This window comes from Drosophila gunungcola (assembly GCF_025200985.1).
Source record: "Drosophila gunungcola strain Sukarami chromosome 3L unlocalized genomic scaffold, Dgunungcola_SK_2 000003F, whole genome shotgun sequence".
In the NCBI taxonomy this organism is placed as follows: Eukaryota; Metazoa; Arthropoda; class Insecta; order Diptera; family Drosophilidae; genus Drosophila; species Drosophila gunungcola.
In genome coordinates, this window is record NW_026453179.1 from 3,569,583 (window position 1) to 3,588,964 (window position 19,382).

Consider the following 19,382-nt stretch of genomic DNA (forward strand, 5'->3'; position numbering starts at 1 on the left):
TATAGTTCCATTTCCTACTTTCAAACAAAAACACATATTTGATTTCCAATTATCCACAATTTTATTCGCTTCAAAATGTGTGTGTGTATATAGTATATATAATTATATAAAATGTACAAATTTATCTTTGCTGTCGATGGTTTTGGAATTTGATTATATCAAGATCAGATCAGCTCCATCATCGTTCTTAATTTACTAACAACTACACAAGACAATTAATTAATTAAAAATACGATAATAATTTATGTACAAAAATTTCCATCGGATTTATTTGTGTGTATGTGAAAACAAAACTGTAGACAATTCAAAAAACTGAAAGAAAAAAAACATTTGGAAAACTTTTACAATTTTCTTTTCACAGGAGATTTCTGTCTGCTTTTGTGTTGTTGTTGATTGTAATGTTATACACGCAGTTATATAAAATATACAAATATGAAATATATAGAAAAAGGCTTTAAAAGAAGTCCAAAAAGGGTGGAAGGGATGTTTAAAACTTTTTGATTTAGTTTTGGTTTTAACGTTTTTTTTTTTTAAGCTGCTTTAATAACAAAACAAATCGAGACGACTCGGTTACAATTCAATAGATTCTTCGGGTTCAGTTAGGGACATAGTGACTCCTTCTCCTAGTTTTTCTCATTCTTCCATCTCGTCGAGATTCGATTCGCACAGCAGCAATCACAGGCGTGGTCTTCTTGTTACTTAAACGGAACGGGGCTGGACGACTGTCAATGTAGAAGTGAATTAGTTAATGATTAAAGAATAAAAATCATATTAAAAATATGTGCTTTAATGTCCCAAGATTAAATAATTTTTGAGTAACAATTAATGGTCGATTCATTAATAAATCCGTTTTGAAACGTAATTCAAAGTAAATTATTCTGAAATTTAATTCGAGTCATAAATATTCATTTGATTAATTTAATTTTTCTACACGTTTAAATGGCGTATTCATGAATACTAGTTTTAATTTAATTATACATTAAATGAAATGATTTTAAAGATTTTATATTTCACGATTAAAGATTTAAGACACATCTATTCTTCAAGTTAATTTATTGACTTTAAATGTTTTTGAGTAAGAATACCTTTATTTGTTCAACTGGATAGGCTAATATTTAGTGTAGGGAAAGATACTAGTTTTTTTGGAACTTAGTAAGTTACAGGGTATTTGCAAAAAAAAGGACTTTGGTAAGGCAAAAGATAAAAAAAATTATTAATATCAAGCTTAGGTAAAAGATACAAAAAGATACACGAATCATTTTGAGGTCTAAGGTTATTTTCGAAGTAACATTTCAATTATGATATTTTGTATACGGTCAGGTACTTAAGTCTGGTTGCAGAAACACGTTTCAGTGAAATAATGCTATTTTTTATTAGCATATTTGCGAAAATAAGAAAAAATGTATTTGAAAACAAAAATAAATACAAATATTTCAGTACCTAAATACCTAACATATAATTTTCTTAAGATAAGTTAAAATCTTTACCTAGGTAAAAGGTAGCCGAGTATTTTTTTTTAAATAGTAAGGTATTAGGTACAAAAAAACGTATCTAGGTACACTGTTATTATTGTGTTTGATACTTTTTTTAAGATTTAAAATATATTCATATTCACTTCAAGTGAAGTCTCTACTTAAGGGATGGGTAGTACTCACAGTGAGGTCGCTGAGACTCTTCGGGGACAGCAGCTCCTCCCTCCATGGCCTGCATCATGGGCACTGGGATGCGGACGGGCTGGGCCAGACTGCGGCCGTAGACCATGCGTCCGAAGGGCAACTGCTGGGGCTGGTCGGGCATGGGCGGGGTCATGGTGTCACGGGGCTGCTCCGGCAGTGGCTGCAGGATCAAGCGCTGGATGCGCATCTGGGGCACCTGCTGCTCCGGCTGCTGCTGCTGCTGCTCCTGGCTGACCTCCTGGTGCTGCTCCTCCTGCTGTTCAGGCTGGTTGGTCTGCTGCTGCTGCTGCTGCTGCACCGAGGTCTGTGCCTCGGTGGTGGCCTGTTCGGCGGAGGCGGAGACATCCTCCTCACTGCCCTCGCTCGACTCCGCACCCTCCTCGGCGGCCAGACGGCGCAGCTCGTCGGTGATGCGATCCTCGGCCATGCGCTGGATGTTCCTCAGATCCTCGGCGGTGATGCCCACACGCTGCAGGGCCATGCCGAAGGGCATGGGCTGGATCTGGATCTGGGGGACCTCGCGCTGCTCCTGGCGCTGCTGCATCTCTTGGCGCTGCTGCATCTCCTGGCGGTGCTGCATCTCCTGGCGCTGCTGCTGCTCCTGGCGCTGCTGGGCGGGAATCTGGACGGGCACATCGTCGGCCACGTGGATCTCGCGGAAGGGGATCTGCTGCATGTGAATGCGCAGGGTCTGGACCTTGGGCATCTGCATCTGCATCTCCTCGGAGGACTCCATGCGGGGGGCCTGCATCACCTGCGGCGGCATGGGGGGACGCATGGGCAGGTGCTGGAACGGAGGCGGCAGCTGACGGATGATGATGGGTCCCTGCTGCTGCTGCTGGGGCAGCTGCTGGTGCATCTGCATGGCCGGGGGCATCATCCTCTGGGGCATGTGCGTCAGCGGCATCTGGTCGGGAATGCGGCCGAAGGGGATGGGCACTCGCTGGAAGGGAATGAACATAGGCCTCAGCGGCTCGGCATCCTCGTCGGAGTCCTCCTCCTCCTGCTCCCGCTGCCGCTTAGCCTCCTTCTCCTCCTTGTCCTTCTCGTCGCCGCCGTCGCAGAAGATCGAGATGCGCTCGCCGGTGATGCGGGCCTTCTTGGGATCCGTGGTCAGGTTGACGCCGAAGGGCAGGGCCACCGTCTTCGAGGGCGAGTCGACAATCTCCTCGGCGTGCTTGCGCTCCACCACACAGTTCATGCGGGATCTGTGGGGTGAAGGGGGAGATTCGAAAACGATTAGAATTGGGATTATCTAAGCCGGTCATCATTTTTGTAATCCTTTTTTTTAATTTTTAATTTTGTATGCAAAAGTCATACAAATACAAAAAAATCAACAAGTTTATATAACTTGCCTTAAAAAAATAAATTATTTAAATAGTTTTAAGTAAAATGTTGGCTATGTGCTTTGGGACTATTTTAAAATAAATATAATTTAAATTTAATTCAAATTTTTTAATCTATCTTTTAGACTCTTACTTCTTGTTGTTGCGCAGAATGGCGGCAGCCAGGTCGCTCAAGTCCAGCTCGAGCGGCATTTTGCCGGGGTACTTCTGCAGCTCGTCGGTCTCATCGCTGTCGGAGTAGGAGTTGTCCTTGTCGGAGGAGTGCTCCTCGGCATCCTGGGTGGCTTCAGCCTTGCGACTCTCAGGCTCCAGGGTCTGCAACTCGGAGTCGTCGGCAGATCCGGCGGATCCTAGGAGGGGTTCAGCGCGAGGAAGCTCCTGAAAACAAAGACCACAGTGTTTATATTAGCTTTGTTATAAACATTAAATTAAAATCAAATATAGTTTAAAGTATCCAAAGACTAGCAGTCCATTCAGCTTGTTTCGGACTCTAATTTAAATTTATAAAACCGATTATAACAATAACCATAAAAATATAAATATTTTGCGTTTTTTTTTCCGTTCACATGACAGTTATAAGTTTACGTAATTTGCCTTAACTCAATTGAAATTTCCAGTTCTTACCAAACTCAAAATGTCAGTCTTAGACAGTCTTATATCATTCCCCAATTTTCCAGCGTTTTGTCGTAAATTGACAAAGTTGTTTAGGCCCTCAACTGAAACTGAGTGTCTCGGCGGAGTTTGTTTTCGTTATTTGCTTGACTATTTTTTGCTGGGGCTTCTTGCCTGCTCTTCGTGCTCGAAACAATGAGGGGCAGACCCCGGTGGCAGTCATCGCAGTCAATTGCCCGGCGGAGATGTGACCCCAACCTACATACGACCGAAACCAAAAGTAAAATGCCATCGGAACAGACTTGTTGTTGCTGCGGCTCGAGAAGTCTAAACAAAACAGCAACGAACAGCACTGAAATTACATAATCGCATACACAACAAATGGCTATATCTGAGTGAATCGTGGCTAAACAAAACTCATGCCCAGCCACAATGGCCACAGAAAAAACAAACGAAAAATAAATTTAAATTATATGAACCTCATTAATGACGAGCCACAAATGAGGGGGAGTAAGGTGGAGCTGGAGTCGGAGACGGAATCGGAGAGAGGTGATTTGGATAATGTTTTATATATCCGGTTTGTGGATGGCTTATTTTGCAGGTCACCGTGTACTTGACAGAAGAGGTTGACATTGAATTGAGACAAGTTCTCTTCGGATTTCCTCCAAATGGCTGAGATTCTTAAAACAGGAAATCTCAGTTAATAGAGCTGAAAGTAATTTATTTGCCCTTGATATTGAGTACTACAAATGTGATTTGAGCATCAAGACAATGTTGTCCTCATATGGTTAAAATATTTGTAAAGGACCTTGTTTCTAGAGATTTTATTATTTATTTGCAAAGAGATTCTCTTCATGAAAGGTTTCTTACTTTAAAGACCCTTACATTTATTTTTATTTAATACCAAATTCTGAATTTTCTACAATTATCAAACGAATTCATGGTTTCTGTCCCTTAGCCCTTCCAAATTATTCAAGCATATTTAAAAAGTCGCTAACTTTAAACGAAATTCAGCAGTGTGACAAATTCAAAGAAATGTTCACAGCTTCTCAGAAAAATCGAAACAAAAACCTGTATATATGCAAAATGGACCAAAAACTGAGTCAAACCTGAGTCATTTGCTCCCAGGCCAGGTGACACACAATCCGAAAATTTCACTTTAACATCACTTTTGGAGGAAAACGGCAGAAAAGAAAAAAACTGAAATCGAAACCGAAGCCGAACCCAACCAGTTCAGCAAACAAGTTCGCTCGATTTGATTGTTTATTTTCGCATTCGTAGTTGAATTTCAAGGCCAGTCTCGTCTGGAGATAAGATCTATTATAATACAAAGAGAACATTTGTTTGCCCCTAATTTGTTTATTGCGAGGGACATGTGGGGAATCGACTCGAGTCGCATTAAGATGACAATTAAATGATTACAAATTGAACGCTCTGTGCAATTAAAATGGCAGACAGCCGTATGAAGTCTGACGGTAGGCATTTAATTTGCAAAATCTTTATTTATAGCCCGGCTGACTGACGCACGTCAATTGTAATTCTACAGGCGGCGCACGGCAATTTCTTTAGGGAAATCATCCATAAAATTATCCATTTGCTTAGCCAGCATAATAAGTTTTTCCTCTCGTCGTTTCTTGACGTTCTTTTCATTCCTCCACTGTCGAAGTGCCAAACGATTTTGCACAACAGCAGATAAATTATATTTACCTATGTGCTGGCTGCCTGTATGTCGGTACATTACATAATCGTCAGGCCAAAAAGCATTTGCTTTGTCCCAAAAAAAAAAAAACAAAGTACGACAAACAAAAGCAAAAAAAAACGAAAGACTCAGGCGCGCAACTCGCCTTAAATGGCAAACAGTCAACGGCAATGGCCAAAACCACAATGGAACTCCGGTCTTTGGTCTTCGGTCTTTGGTCTCTCAGTCGCTGATGGCTTTTTGTTGGATGCCTGGGATGTTTGCCTGAAAGGTTGCTTGGCTGCTTATTTTTGGTTGGTGCCAAGCGGCGCCAGCCGGCAAAAGCAACCAACGAAAAAACAAGTAAAACCAAAATGACAGCAAAATTGCATTATGGCCCGGCTGTTGCAAGCGATGGCCACGTGAGAAGATCTTCATCAGCAGGAGATACCAAAGCAAACGGAGGTGTAGAGAATTGCATTTGGGAGGAGGAGGATTTCTTAATTCTGTTTGGTTTCTGCAAAGTAACCATTAAGGCGAAGAAACCTTAAAATTCAAGTGAGTAATTCCTCTGGTATTCCCCAGAATTAAGACAAAGTGTTCTTATAAACGATAACAGAAATCATTTTCAACCACATGAAAGTTGAATTTTAGTATCTCAGACATGTTGAAGAGACTTGCAAACCTGCAAGCAATCAGTTGGTCGTGGGAAAATTTACTATAAAATCTGCAGTTAACTAGGGCTATTCAATTTCAATTTGATAATTTCATTCCAAATAAAAATATAATAACTTACAGACAGCTTTAAAATTGTATTAAAATTTCAAAGCATATTTCTACTTAAATTATCTATTATTATACAAATGTAAAAAACTAATTAAAAAACCAAATCTTATCATCTTATCTTAAATTTTGATTATAAATTATATTATCGTTTAAGTGACTTTTGTCCTGAAAAATTTAATAAACTTAATCTTGCTTAGTTTACATAGATGTATTTAACCTTTTCATGATTAAACAAAATGTTATAAACATTGAGGCCTAAATTAATTAAAAGAAAAACGAATTTTTACCATAAACTTCAGTGCAACAATGGTTCATTAAGATGGCTTTACAATTTTTTGTAGCTTTCACTCTTATCCATTAAATATCAGCACAATCAAATTAATTGGGATCATATATTCAATAATGAGCCTTTATAAAAATTGTGTATTTTTAGGGGGTTTGGCTGGGTTTGGCTTTTCGAATGATCTCTTAACAATTGCATTCATTCAAGGGAAGTTGCATTGGGGAAAAATTCACTTTCACGATTTTCCGACCATCTCTAGTTGCTGCTGCTCTTTCAGCTGATGATCTCTGGCATTTTGGATGCCCCTACAGCAGCAGCAGCAGCAACCCAGCAGCAACATCAGGACAGCGGCAACATCAGCAACAGCAGCAACAATTGCTGCGCCCACGCCCGCTTGAGTGGATTTTGTTTGTGTTGTATTTTTGTATGTGGCTTGCAACATGCTTTTTGTTACTACTGACTGCTGCTTTCACTTTGTCTGGCATTTGATTCGCAATTGTTTGCTATTGCTGCTTTGGCTGCTGCTGCTGCTGTTGCTGCTGCTGCTCTCTGGTTATTATGTCGCAAGCTCCAAATGCGAACTCCACCATTTTGGTGTCCACTTAAGCGTCAATTATGGGAATTTCGCTTGATTGAATTTATCGTTGCATTCGCTGAGTTTGTTCGTTCATTCGTTTACATAAGCCATCTGTGCTGCGAGTTGAACAACCTGATCACAGTATTATAAACAGTGTATAGCCCCCCTTCCCCTTCCCTGGCTAATGTGTAATTTGTTTCATTTTGCACTTTCCATATCGGCTAATTGAATATTGATGACACGAATGCAAATGATTGGCCGAAAGTCATTAAGTTTGAATTATGCTCTTTGGCCAGTCATCCAATCATCTATCAGCCATTTTATATCCATCGTTTTATGGTGTGTCCATAAAGTTGATACTTTGATTTTTATAATGGCCATTTGGTTACGGTTACAAGCGTTAAATTTCTCAAGGAAGCACACAATTGAAAATTTGTTTTGTGCTATTACATGTGAATATGCGAAATGGCTTTTGAGGTGCTTATTCAATCACTTTTGATCAAATTGGCAGTTATGTGGTAAGGTGTGTTGACGTATGAAAGATTTGTATATAACAAAAAGTCTAGGAAACGATTAGCTCTATTTTTTTATTTACGTGCAAAGTTGTTTGCCAATAATTGTCTCAGTGATTAATAGCCAACATGAAGTTGAGTAAAAACAATTTAACTTGACACTTTTTTAATTAGTTTATATTTATATAAAATAAAATTATATCAATTTAAAACTACCCAAGAAAATTAAAAAAACTGCAAAAGTCGTTCAACTTTCCATCCAATTCTACACAAACTGTTTTAAGTTTTTTCCGAACGATATTTCTACTAAATGAGAAACAGTTGCTACGCCTTAAGCTAATAATATATATACCGCGTATCAACTTTTCGTACATTAAAACCCCCTCACAGTGCCTGTCACAAGTTTGCGATCCCGTGGAACTAATAGCGCGTGCAGTCAACAACTTTTTCAGGGAAATTACACCTAATCCACACGAACAGGCCATACTTTACGGCTACCACAGATTGAACCTACATTTTCCGGTAATTATATTTAATTTTGCTTAATATTCGAATTTTTTTTGGGAGTTGACTCCGATCTGTGGCGTGTGCAGCCAAACGATGCGAGCCATTATTACCCAACTATGTAATTTTAAAAGCCAAAGTCCGAACACGATACAAATCTGCCATAGCAGCGGATCATTGAAGCACGACGGATTGTGCGGATTGGTATATAAAGTGGTATATGTATATTGGACTCACCTTGCCCACCTGCTGCAGAGTCTCGAGCATAAGCTCCTTTTCCAGCACCGAATCGAGGGCCTGCACCTGGTCGCAAGAGGCCTTGGCCTGCAGATACGACGAGGCCAGGATAAAGGAGCCCAGAATGAAGGACGACACGATGATGGTGAAGGCGGTGATCTTGGCAATCTTCACCGAATTCGCCTGGCGCTTGTAGGCCTAAAAAGTGACAAGAAATAAGATTAGCCATGAGGTTTTAAAATGCACACTTTGATGTGTTTTGGTACATGCAATTAAATATTTCTACGTGCTCTTTTGTCTATGACCTCTCTGTGTGTCAGTTTTTTTTTGGGGGTCAGGTAAAAGCCACGGCCTTACTCTACAAAATACTCTTTAGCATGGCCGAGCACGTTTTTCCCTTCAAAATGTTTAAGTTTAAGAGAATTTGTACAATAGTGCAGGGTGCAGAAAGAGTTTATAGGTGGATTACATTATTTTTACAAGAAATTGAGTATGCTTAAAAATGGGTAAAAAGTTTTTATTGAAAAGTAGAGTTTGTACAGAAAGTGTATAGTAAAAAGCGGTGACTCAACATAAATTGCAAAATAGTTCAACAGCCAAAGATGAGACAAGAGGTAATAAACAATAAGTGATTGTCAAACGCAATTAAGTTTTCGGCAAGTGTTTATAAAATCAAGTTAACTGCGTCTTAGATCATCGCAAATATTTGCTTTTCCAGCAGAGCTAAGCCGTGACTAATGTTTAAGCTTTCCGCCTAAGGTGCAAAAATTTACAAGTGGATGCAAAAAGCCGCAGCATAGGAATATCCACCAAAATGCTTAGGTATATATGTATTCCGCATTCGGGTCTGCGATTGCATAACAGGAAGCCCACCGCAAAATTGAGGAAATGGCAAGCCCAAGAGAAAACTGAAGACGAAGAGTCGACTTGAGTGTGGGTGCAGTCAGGTGAGGCAGCTCTTTCTCGGTTATATCTATATCTTTTCGAAATGTGCAATGTTTTTTTAGTCTTTTCTTGGTTTTGTTTTTTTTTTTTTTAACACCTTTACGTGCGTGGCTGGCGTGGCCCCAAAATGCAGTTGCGAAAGTGAATTGTGAGTGAGCTACGATCGGAGTGAGTGATCATCATCATCAACACCAGGCAAAGTGAAGTGGAAGTGAATGGATCGCCTGGCACTCTATTTTAGTCTACTCTACTCTACTTGATGAGGTTTTATTTTTTGTTTTCCTTTTTTTGTGAAGATTTTTGTGCAGACAAAAGACTTGAGCGACAAACCTGATGATTAAAGTTAAAAAATCCCATCTGTGGTTGGTTTTGGGTGTTGTTTTGTGTTGTGGCGAGTGCGGGGGAATAGAGAAAATTTCATATTGTCAATCATGGTTTCGGGTTCGTTTTTAGTTTTTTGCATTCACATTTTTCAACAAACGAAAGAAAAACGATTTTTGTGGTTTTTGTTTGGAGTGTTGTGCACACACACATATACGATATTTTAAGGAGAAGTACATAAAAACAATAGAAGACAAAAAGTTAATGAGATTGTACTGCATTTGTGTGGGGTCGCTGAATAATACTTGAGGTAAAAACTTTACACATATGACTTAAAGGTAAATAATGCACAAAAGGGAAAGCTTTTGGCCAAGGGTCGATTTGTGAAGGCTTCGACAGAGCTATTGACGTATTGAGTAACTTATTGATTGATGGACTGTCTCTGGTCTGTTGATTTATTAGAAAGGTCAATCTATCGGCTATAAAGTCATTGGCTTTTATTGAAATATATATATATATATATATATATATATATATATATATATATATATATATATATATATTTTATTCCCTAAATACTAATGATAATTGTTAGCTTTACTGATTTATCGTTGTTTTATACTTAATGGTTGTTCAAATGTTTTTTTTTAATCCACTCATTAAGATCTATTAAATGCGTATTTAATGCATTAAAAACTGGTAATTATTCAAATGTTTTATTTATGTTTTGCAATAACAGCACATCAAAAGATTTATCAGCTTTCAGTGTAATATTTGTTGGGGGTAAACCAATTTTAGATTATAAAAATTTTATGTTTAAAAATTTTTAAGTTTTTATTAATCTTTTACTGTGTTTTTATACCTCGACCAATCAGATTTGCCGCATTTTTCGCTTCGGGTTAATGTAAGTATGCACTTGAACTGAGCCTGTTAGATAACTTTTTGCTTTCACTGTACCGCTGATAATAATGGAAGGGGAAAACCCTCGCGTGAATGGTACCGCACAAATCATTTTATGGCTTATGCGGATGCTGACGGTTGAGAATGCCAAATGCAAAATGTACTGTGCAATTTATGCAAATTTTTATTTTTAATGAACCCACACAAACTATCCCACCCAGAGATCTAATAATTTCGTATATATATATATGGTATGACTGGGAAAACAAGTTGAACAAGCCAAAGTACTCGTTGGCGCAGCCATTATAGGTATTGTATTTGTTTAGGTTTTGCGTTATTAGCGTGTCGTGACTGGAGCATTAGAGCTTTCCGAGATTCGTATTGAGGCGGATTTCTAGTTGTCCAACCATATCGGATACACAGATCCATTCACACCTTGCCGAGAAGTGAAGCAAAAGTAATCGAGTTTATCTTGTATCACGCAGACACTGACGATTGCGGACTACGACTATCCCAGGGAAATGTCAAGCCGCAGAAAATTGTCAAAGCCGCTCACGTTGCATGCGATTCCCTCTCGGCTGTCAGACAGTAATAATTTTTTAAAATTGCACATTAATGGGCGGCTTGCAAATTGCTTATGCATGCAATGCAGACTGATTTGGTGAAAATGCAGCTCACGTTTGCAGCTGCGTGCAGAAAAAAGTCCGCATTGCGCATACGCTCTGTGGTACGGCAGCGGATGCAATAAGTCAAAGGGTGACCCTGGCATTTTCTAACCCACTTGGCTGCTGGCCAATCAACGTTCAACAGGTCAGCTAAGCTAAGGAAAATATAAAATGCGCAAATACTAAATGTAGATTGCTTCCCAAAGATCATTTGGGAATTTTCCCTTTAACTATGAATGTGTTCATTAAGTGTAGCAAAGCCAAATGAAGTTTAAACTGATATCTGTTTTACAATCTCAGTGTTATTGAAAGCTGAGTTAAAAAGTGATTTACTTCTAAAAAATGCTCAAAAAACAACTGCGTTATAGGCAAAGATCTCGTTAAATGTATTTTCTGTTAGCTCATTACGGCTTTCGGTGCAAATCCTAAATTAGCGCATATAATTGCTGGACAAAATGAGGAATCTGCTTGCAATTAGTCTCGCCATTTTTCACACACAAAGAGAGCGGAGCTAACTGATCGAGGCTTTACTGTACTCACCGGTGGCGGTTCGCTGGCGGTACTGTAGACCTCGCTAGCCGCATAGTCGGGCTTCATTTGCACGGTAGCCATCGAGACGGTATCCTTCTCGGTCATCTATAGCACTACAAAATATTGGGGGAACAATCGGTTAACTCTCAGGAACTCAGGACCGCAAAATCCAAGCAAGGACAACTGATGGCAAAACAGTTCGCTTTTAAATTTCTAGCACAGTTTCCCGTCTTGAACACTTTCTTTCAACACTTTTCACTTGCTTTAGTTATCCAGCGTATTTTATATTCCTTCACTTACGTAGAGGATTTTCCAAAAGTTCGACAAAAGTAAAAGGAATTTGTTGAGCGTTTTTTTTTCTGCAGGTTTTGATGGTTGAAAAAGTTGCCTGACCAACTTTTCAGTAAGGGGAATTTTTGGCCTCTGGAAACTTTGGAGAACTACGTCTTTGTTGTACGACTGCCACTCGCCGTCTGAAGCCACAAACGCGTTTCGTTTCAGATTTGTCTGCCAGACTTAAAACTTTTTTCGTACCCGACGGCGACGCCGGCAGAGGCAGCGACTGCGACTGCAGCAGAGCGGTCTCTGAAACAGAGATACAAAAACTACAGCACACAGATACAGATACAGCTGCACGATCAACACGAAGCTGAAATACGAACAAACGAACGAAAAACAAAAGTTAAACTTAAAAAAAAGTATAAAAAAGATCAACAATAACACACTCAAGCTGGCTGGCTGGCTTACTAATACATTTGTGCTATATTCATGCAAGTACGGGTACAGTGAAAGCTCACTAAATGTACACTATGGAGTAGAATTAAAATTAGTAAATGAAATAAAAAACATTACACAGAAAGGAAAGAAAGCAAGTAGTTGTTGGATTCAAAGTTCCTTTCTGTTTAAAATTAAAATCTTGGAGAGGCTAGAGGCTCAATAATGAACCTTAAGCTTTTTAAGCTGTTTTCTTTAGATTATTAAGTTTAATTTTATATATATAATATACATACATAACTTTATAAAACGGTAGAAATTTACTCCTACATTTTAATAAAACTAAAACAATTCATATGGTATCAGTTTCCAAGTTATAATGTAGGTAAATTCTCAATTATTTTTATTTTTGAAAGTACACACGTCCGGTTTACCGTGTAAAGACTGTCTAATGGAAGCTGAGCTCAGGTACAGAAAAAGCTTTCGACTGAGTTGGACCCTAACATTGAGCTACACACGTGATTGTGCGTTGACGCTTAGCAATTAGCCGAACGCGAATTAAATTGAATTTAAAAATGAAATTATATTAAATGATTTTATGGTTTGTGTACACACAACTATTTATAGAGCCATTGTTGTTTGAGAATAGTCTCATTTTATTTTAGACCCAACGATATGCCAGGCATTCCTGCAATTAGATATAGCAAATGTGGTTAAGCAGCAGAACCTGTGAAGTTATGTAAATACGATAACGATACGCCCCACGAATGAGTAGGGTATTATGGAGTGTGGTGAAAAAGCTCTCGCGACACACTAAAAACTAAAGGTACTCGCACAACTCCGCCAACACAATCACACACATAAATTAACAGCCGGAGTAGACCTCGTATAACTTGCTCCCCGACTTATAAGTTGTCGGCTGCGCTGCTGCAGCTGACATGTTCAGTTGTTGTTGCACCACTTCAGGTTGCTTACGAAAAAAAAACATTAAGTTTTTGTAGTATTTCTCTTTTTTTTGTAATTTTCCCATTGTGATTGCGGCTGGCCAAAAGCATTGCACTTGCCCATACAGATGCAGAATACCAGGGGTACATATAGTAGCCACTATTTATGCCATACAGTCAGCGTTCATCTTGATTGCTGGAACAGCTGCCGCCGCCTGATGTGTGCTTAGATTGTCCATTATTTTAAAAAGTTCTGGGAATTGCTTTTAATATAAGTAAAAGGGCTGGTCCTGATTGATAAGACTTTCTGATGATCCGTATTTGAAACTGTTCTGTTAGTCAGGGAGATTGCTCATACGCCATGTTGCCAGCAAACCAGTTTTGGCTTTTTGATTTTGTTTTGATTTGTTTCCTGCGCCACAGCTTTGTATCATGCTAGATGCTCGTTTATTATCTATTTGGTGACCCAACATTGGACCCGCCTCGGGTATTATGTAACGCGAAGATCTGCTTTTGACTCTATTCGTTAATTGCATAATTCCTAGGGTTTATGATTAAAATGTCACAAGCCAACGAACTAGCGGGCAACCCACCAAATAAAAACCGCGCTTGAAGTTGGTCAAACTCAAGTGATTAGTCAATAAAAAAGTGGCTTTCTTTGTTTATGTTTATGCAACTTGAAAATGGAGATGGGGTACAGCATCCCTCTAATTACGATCATCCCACAGCTAATCTCATGGCTTTTATTTACCTTTCCTCTTTCTTTTGTCCCTACCACATTTATTAATTAATGTATTTTTTGTGGGTCCCCTAATTTGCATGGCACAATGAACAACCAAATTCATTTCTCATTGCATCACTGATTGTGCGATCCAATTGAAAATATGGTCTATAGTGGGTAACGTGGGTTGGATTTCAAATTAACAGATACTATTCCAGCTGTTCGTAGAGAATGCCAAGTTTTGTTGAGATGCCTTTCGAAACAGCATTTTAATCAGCTGGGAAATTCCAACTAGAAGCTTCAGGTTCCTCAATTTGCTCGTCTTCAACTGTTTACTTTCCCAAATGGCCTGCCCTTATAATAAACTAATTAATAATTCACGTTCTTGGCTTACATTGCGCATATAAACAATACAAAACTAATAATCATTATCTGTTTTGATTCACAGCAGAGACGCATATTCTTCTGCCTTAGTGATCGTACGTACTAATAAATGTGCTAAACATTTAATTTCTTACTGAAAACATTATCAATGTCAAACCAAAAATGTAATTCATTATTGTGAAATGTCATATATATTTAAGAGCTGCTTTTATATGCCGACTAATTAATTTAATTTAGCGATAAGAATGAAACAAACAGGTCAATTTATTTGTAGTCTAGATGGGTACTTTGAGATTTCACTTATGAATTCTTGGCAAACATTAAAATAAAAATAAAACTCAAAGCAAGTTACCGCTTTTGAAACACGGTTTTATAGGGAAAGTTAAACTGTCGATTATTTTCTAGAAATATAATACGTTTTAAAATTATAAGAAATGTAAGCAAAACTCTATCGCTGCAAAGTAAACGAAATAAGAGTTGTGTATACATATATGCATTGTATATAGTATCATTTAGGGCCCGGGGCTTTCAAGTTTTACGATCGGGGTTTTTTTGCCGACTATAAACACCTCTGCTGAAGCTAAGCTAAATGGAAAAACAAGAGAGAAAGATGCGCTTAGCTTGACTCGCAAATTGGCACCCGGCTTTGGATTTCGGCTCCGTCTCCGGCTGGAACTACTGCGAATTTATTTGGGAGCCGGACGGGTTTTCGGGGGATGCCGTGTGCTACGAGGTACCAAGCGGCGAACTGGCACCGTCTTAGGCCTGGGAATTGAGTAAAATGAATACAGAAAAATACAGCAAAATACAGAAAAACAAACACACATAAAACACAAACTAAAAACGAGAAAAATGAATGAAAAAAAAGGCAATTCAATGCAGGTATCGGACGGATACATGCGAGTATCTCAGAAATACAATGTGCCAGTGCCTAATAACTGAACACAAGTTGATTTTGAGTGTCTATGTGAAAAATAAAATCAAAACAAATCACAAAAAGCTCATAAATAATAGCCACAATAACTGAACATCAGCAGCGACAACAACAAAGATTTTCGGTCGTTAGCGCAGTTCGCCATTTTGGCTTGGCTAAAATTAGCTAATAACGATAAAAAAATGGTAAACAAGAAAACCAAAATAAACCAAAAAAGTTACAAGCATATGAAAAGCAAAGGGAATTTAAAAATCAAGCTGATTGCTTGGGATTTTTATGGAACTGAACGTACAGAAAACATAATTATTTAATTTTAAGAATTTCCAAACTTCCCTAAATATGTTTATTGATATTAATGGAATTTTCAGTTGTAAATAAGTTAGTAATTTGGGTTTACTGTAATTTTAACTATAATTGGTTTAAAATAACCATTGGTAAGCTTGTTGTGTTATTTAAAACAAGCAGGTTTAAGCCCTATAATTCAAGTTCAAATTTATTCAAGAAGGTTCCTCTAAAAAGCAGACCGACTTGCTTCAGATTCCACTTCATTTGTTTACAACTTTTACCCACTCAATTAGGGATTCCAACTTCCTAGACCCACAGCTAATATTTTTATCGCTTTTGATGTGAGTCCGTCACGGGAGAGTGAACGAAGCAGTAATTACAATTGGATTTCAAATGCTTCAACGACTGCCGAGGGGATTATATTTAATTTTTCATACGTGTACTTCTGTATATACTGTATTTGCCTCTCTCGGAGAAACTGCGTTCTAAGAATCAAGCATCTTTGCCCCTCTTTTTGTGTCTGCTATTGGAACGAACGTGCGAGCGGCGATTAACACCTCATCGTTGGAAACTAAGCGCATCCGGAGTTACCTGTCCAACTGCTCCGCAATCTCTTCATCATCCCATCCTTTCGCAGATGGGCATGTGATGAAAGCATGCCCAAATAAATTAAGCCAATTTGGGCAGGAACAATAGAAGTTTTTTGTATGCCTAGCAGTCCGTAAATTGACAGAGATCTTTATTCGTGTTGTACGTGTTTTCCCCTCGGTCCCTCCAAATCTGCCAATTAGCGACGCTTACAGGTACACACAAATGTATATAAATTAACATGGATATTAACGAATATTGTTAGGGATACTGGAACACTCTCACGGAGGTTCGTACACATTTATCGGTACGGGTACAAAAGATTTAATATGTGTGCTCTCAACCCAAGCTCACCCGTATAAAACACTTTTAAACATTTTAAAGAGATATTTTTTGACGTACATTATTCATCAAACAAAAAAAAAGTTTGTCAAAATAGTTTTTACTTTCGAAAAATGTTGACAAAACTTATTATTTGAGGTGTTTTTTTTGTTTAGCTTTGATTTTTAAAATACATTTTTCTTGGTCTTTAGTTAAATATGCAAAGAACTTCTTAAAACATAAATAAATTTGATGGCTGCCTAAATTCAAAGCGATATAGGAAAACTAAATCTTTTAGAATCCAAATACTTTAATCCAAAGATTGTGATTTTATCAGTGAATTAAAAATGAATGTCTGTTGATCGACTAACTTAATACTGATATTCACAAGGTAAAAAATTAAAGAGTATATCCAGCATAGATGCTTTATTATTAGTTTCGTTTACATTGTACTACATTGCAATTATCACATTTTTCGAATGCGGACTTGTAAGTTTTCTAGTTCAGCCAGCGATCGCAGCGAATGTCAATGACTCGTCATTGCTCTAAGCTTTTTGGATTGGAACTGCCGCTGGCCGGAGCATTTACCGCTCTCATTTGTCAACGCCGGCAAACAGCCACATCTAAGTACGTACTCGTACATACCAACGTGCCGCCCTCGATGCCCATGGAGCGTTGCGCTTTTAACGCTTCTCAGGTATTAATTGCCGGCCAGATCACGAAAATATACATATATGCGGGTGGAAGGAAAAATAACTACATTTGTAGCTGTACATATTTGGCTTAATGCGGCATTAAAAAATGTTAATTGAAAAGAGTTACTGTAGTGGAGGAAGCAACTTTGAAGCTGTGGGTTACTTAGGAAAGTGATTTATGAAAGTTTAGGCGGAGAAGTACCAGAAATACTAGACTGAATGGATTCAGTTCTTCATTTGAATCGATTTTCCATAGAACCAAACTATAATTAAAAGCCTTGCTTATCATTCCCAAAACATTTACATAAATCGTATCCATATACAGGAAGTTATTAAATGATTAATGATAATGCAGAGTACAACATATTGAATGCATCGTTATGAGGCTTTTTAAGCCCTTTTATGGGAAGATGACTTTTTATTATAATATTAAAGCTTTTGTCTCACCTTCGCTGGTTTATCCCCTACTGATCTTCAGGACAAAGCAAACCAAAGTACTGTACTGCCCAAGGCTTTCGCACCCAAGTGCCAAATTCGAGAAGTCTCGTGGTCGCCAATATGTGGGCACATGAAACCCCAAAGTCAAAGCCCTGCTTGAAGACCGCCAGTGATGAGATACAATGTGTTTTGTACGCAGTTTCAACTAAAGCGGTGCTCGGGGACATCCGAGTTGATTTTTCGACATTCCCAAACAATGGTGGCTGTTTTTTTCGCCTTGTTTTTCATTGCGCATCCACTTAGCAGTTGGAGATTTTCAAAATGAGATAACACGTTACATTTTAGGGATGGGGTTTTGGGTTTTGTCTTTTGGGCGAGCTTTAGCCGCTGAGATGAAAAATCGCTTAAAATGCAGGAGATTATGCTGGGCGTAATGATGGGGTGGGACAAAAGTGAGCAAGGTTATTGTGGGTCGCCACAAATTAATTTGCACCTTTCGCCTCTGCTGCAGCGCTGCAACTGAGACGGCGACGCCGACGTCAGCAGATGTCGGGACAGCAGCCGGTGAAAGTTGCACATGCAAATCTACAAAAGAAAGAAAAACTGCGAGCGCTGTCGGCAATTAAAGACAACTTTGTTGCACTGGAAGGAAAAAGAAACATAATGACTGTGCTGCAGGTATTTAAAAAAAAATTGATTTGAATTTTTTTATATAAAAAGGGTGGATTGGAGGATTTGACAATGATCAAATTTGAATGTGGTTTGCTTATTAATCCTTTAAATTGTCAAAAGTACTCTCAAACTAAATTATAGGTGATCTAGATAAACTCTGAAAAATTTTACTTTTAGATGAGGTTCAACTTAGTTTTATTCTTTACCTATATGACAAGGAACAAAGAACCACCCCTCTTCTGTTTTAAAATTAAATTGATTTTATTGGTTTTATATATCTGAAAACTAATATGACGCATCTTAAAACTTGTTTACAAAACACTTCTATATCCAACTTTATTGATATTTTAAAGGGTAAACAGCGATCGCTTTAAGTTTAAGGCGTAATTTGCTAAAGTTCAATTTAACACTTTTAAATATGTTTGCAAATATTTTGGTCTCCGATTATAAACTTCTTGCTATCACGTCTAACATTTTTCAGTGCTTAGTAAGAGCATATCGTGACTGCAAAAGTGCAGCATCCAGAGCAAGCTCTTTTTATTTTTGATGCATCTCAAAATGCCAGAGGGAAACTTTTTCCGTCTTTTTCGAATTTCCCTTTACCGGCGGCCAATGTCATAATATTTGCGGATCGACGGGTTTTCCACGATGTGCTTGACTTATGTATGTGCAGGCCTATTGTATATTTTTTCTGACTTTGTTTATATGTGTGTTTAGCGGGCAAAACGATACTCGTAATTTGTCATTTATTTGCACTTCGCATTTGTGTGATCGCCGCTTGAAGTCAGTCGGAAGCGGAAATAAGTGCAGGTTGCAGCGGTAAAGTGCATTTTGGTGTTTGATTGCGTTTCACACAGTTAGTGGAATTCTTCATGCATGTTAAATTCGGTTGTTAAGTAAAGATAAGTTGGTTTAAATTAAATTAGAGCTCACTATGTTGTAACGGTTTTGACAGTGTGGCAACGCCAAGACTATCGATAGCCCTCGTTCACATTACGGGAATGCAATTGCTGAAATTCAAATTAATTTTATCGATATTTTTATTCATTTAATGAATTTAATAAAGACATTTTTAAAAAATCAATTTCGAAATTCAGACTTGTACATTAATAG

At 38.3% G+C, this 19,382-nt stretch overlaps 1 protein-coding gene across 2 annotated transcripts; it reads right to left on the minus strand.

The window, feature by feature from the left end:
• Positions 1-37: 37 nt before the first annotated feature.
• Positions 38-12,073, minus strand: LOC128258889 (putative mediator of RNA polymerase II transcription subunit 12). Of its 2 annotated transcripts, XM_052990866.1 has the most exons (7): positions 11,874-12,073; positions 11,583-11,686; positions 9,487-9,513; positions 8,212-8,409; positions 3,156-3,400; positions 1,656-2,884; positions 38-722 (listed from the first exon to the last, which is right to left on the minus strand). In XM_052990866.1, exons 2-7 carry the CDS (start codon positions 11,676-11,678, stop codon positions 700-702), a joined length of 1,818 nt encoding a protein of 605 aa, XP_052846826.1. In that variant the 5' UTR covers positions 11,679-11,686; positions 11,874-12,073; the 3' UTR covers positions 38-699. The 2 variants fall into 2 exon arrangements, with proteins under 2 accessions (XP_052846826.1, XP_052846827.1); XM_052990867.1 differs by lacking the exon at positions 9,487-9,513 and having other exon boundaries at positions 11,874-12,072.
• Between the last annotated feature and the right edge of the window lie 7,309 nt (positions 12,074-19,382).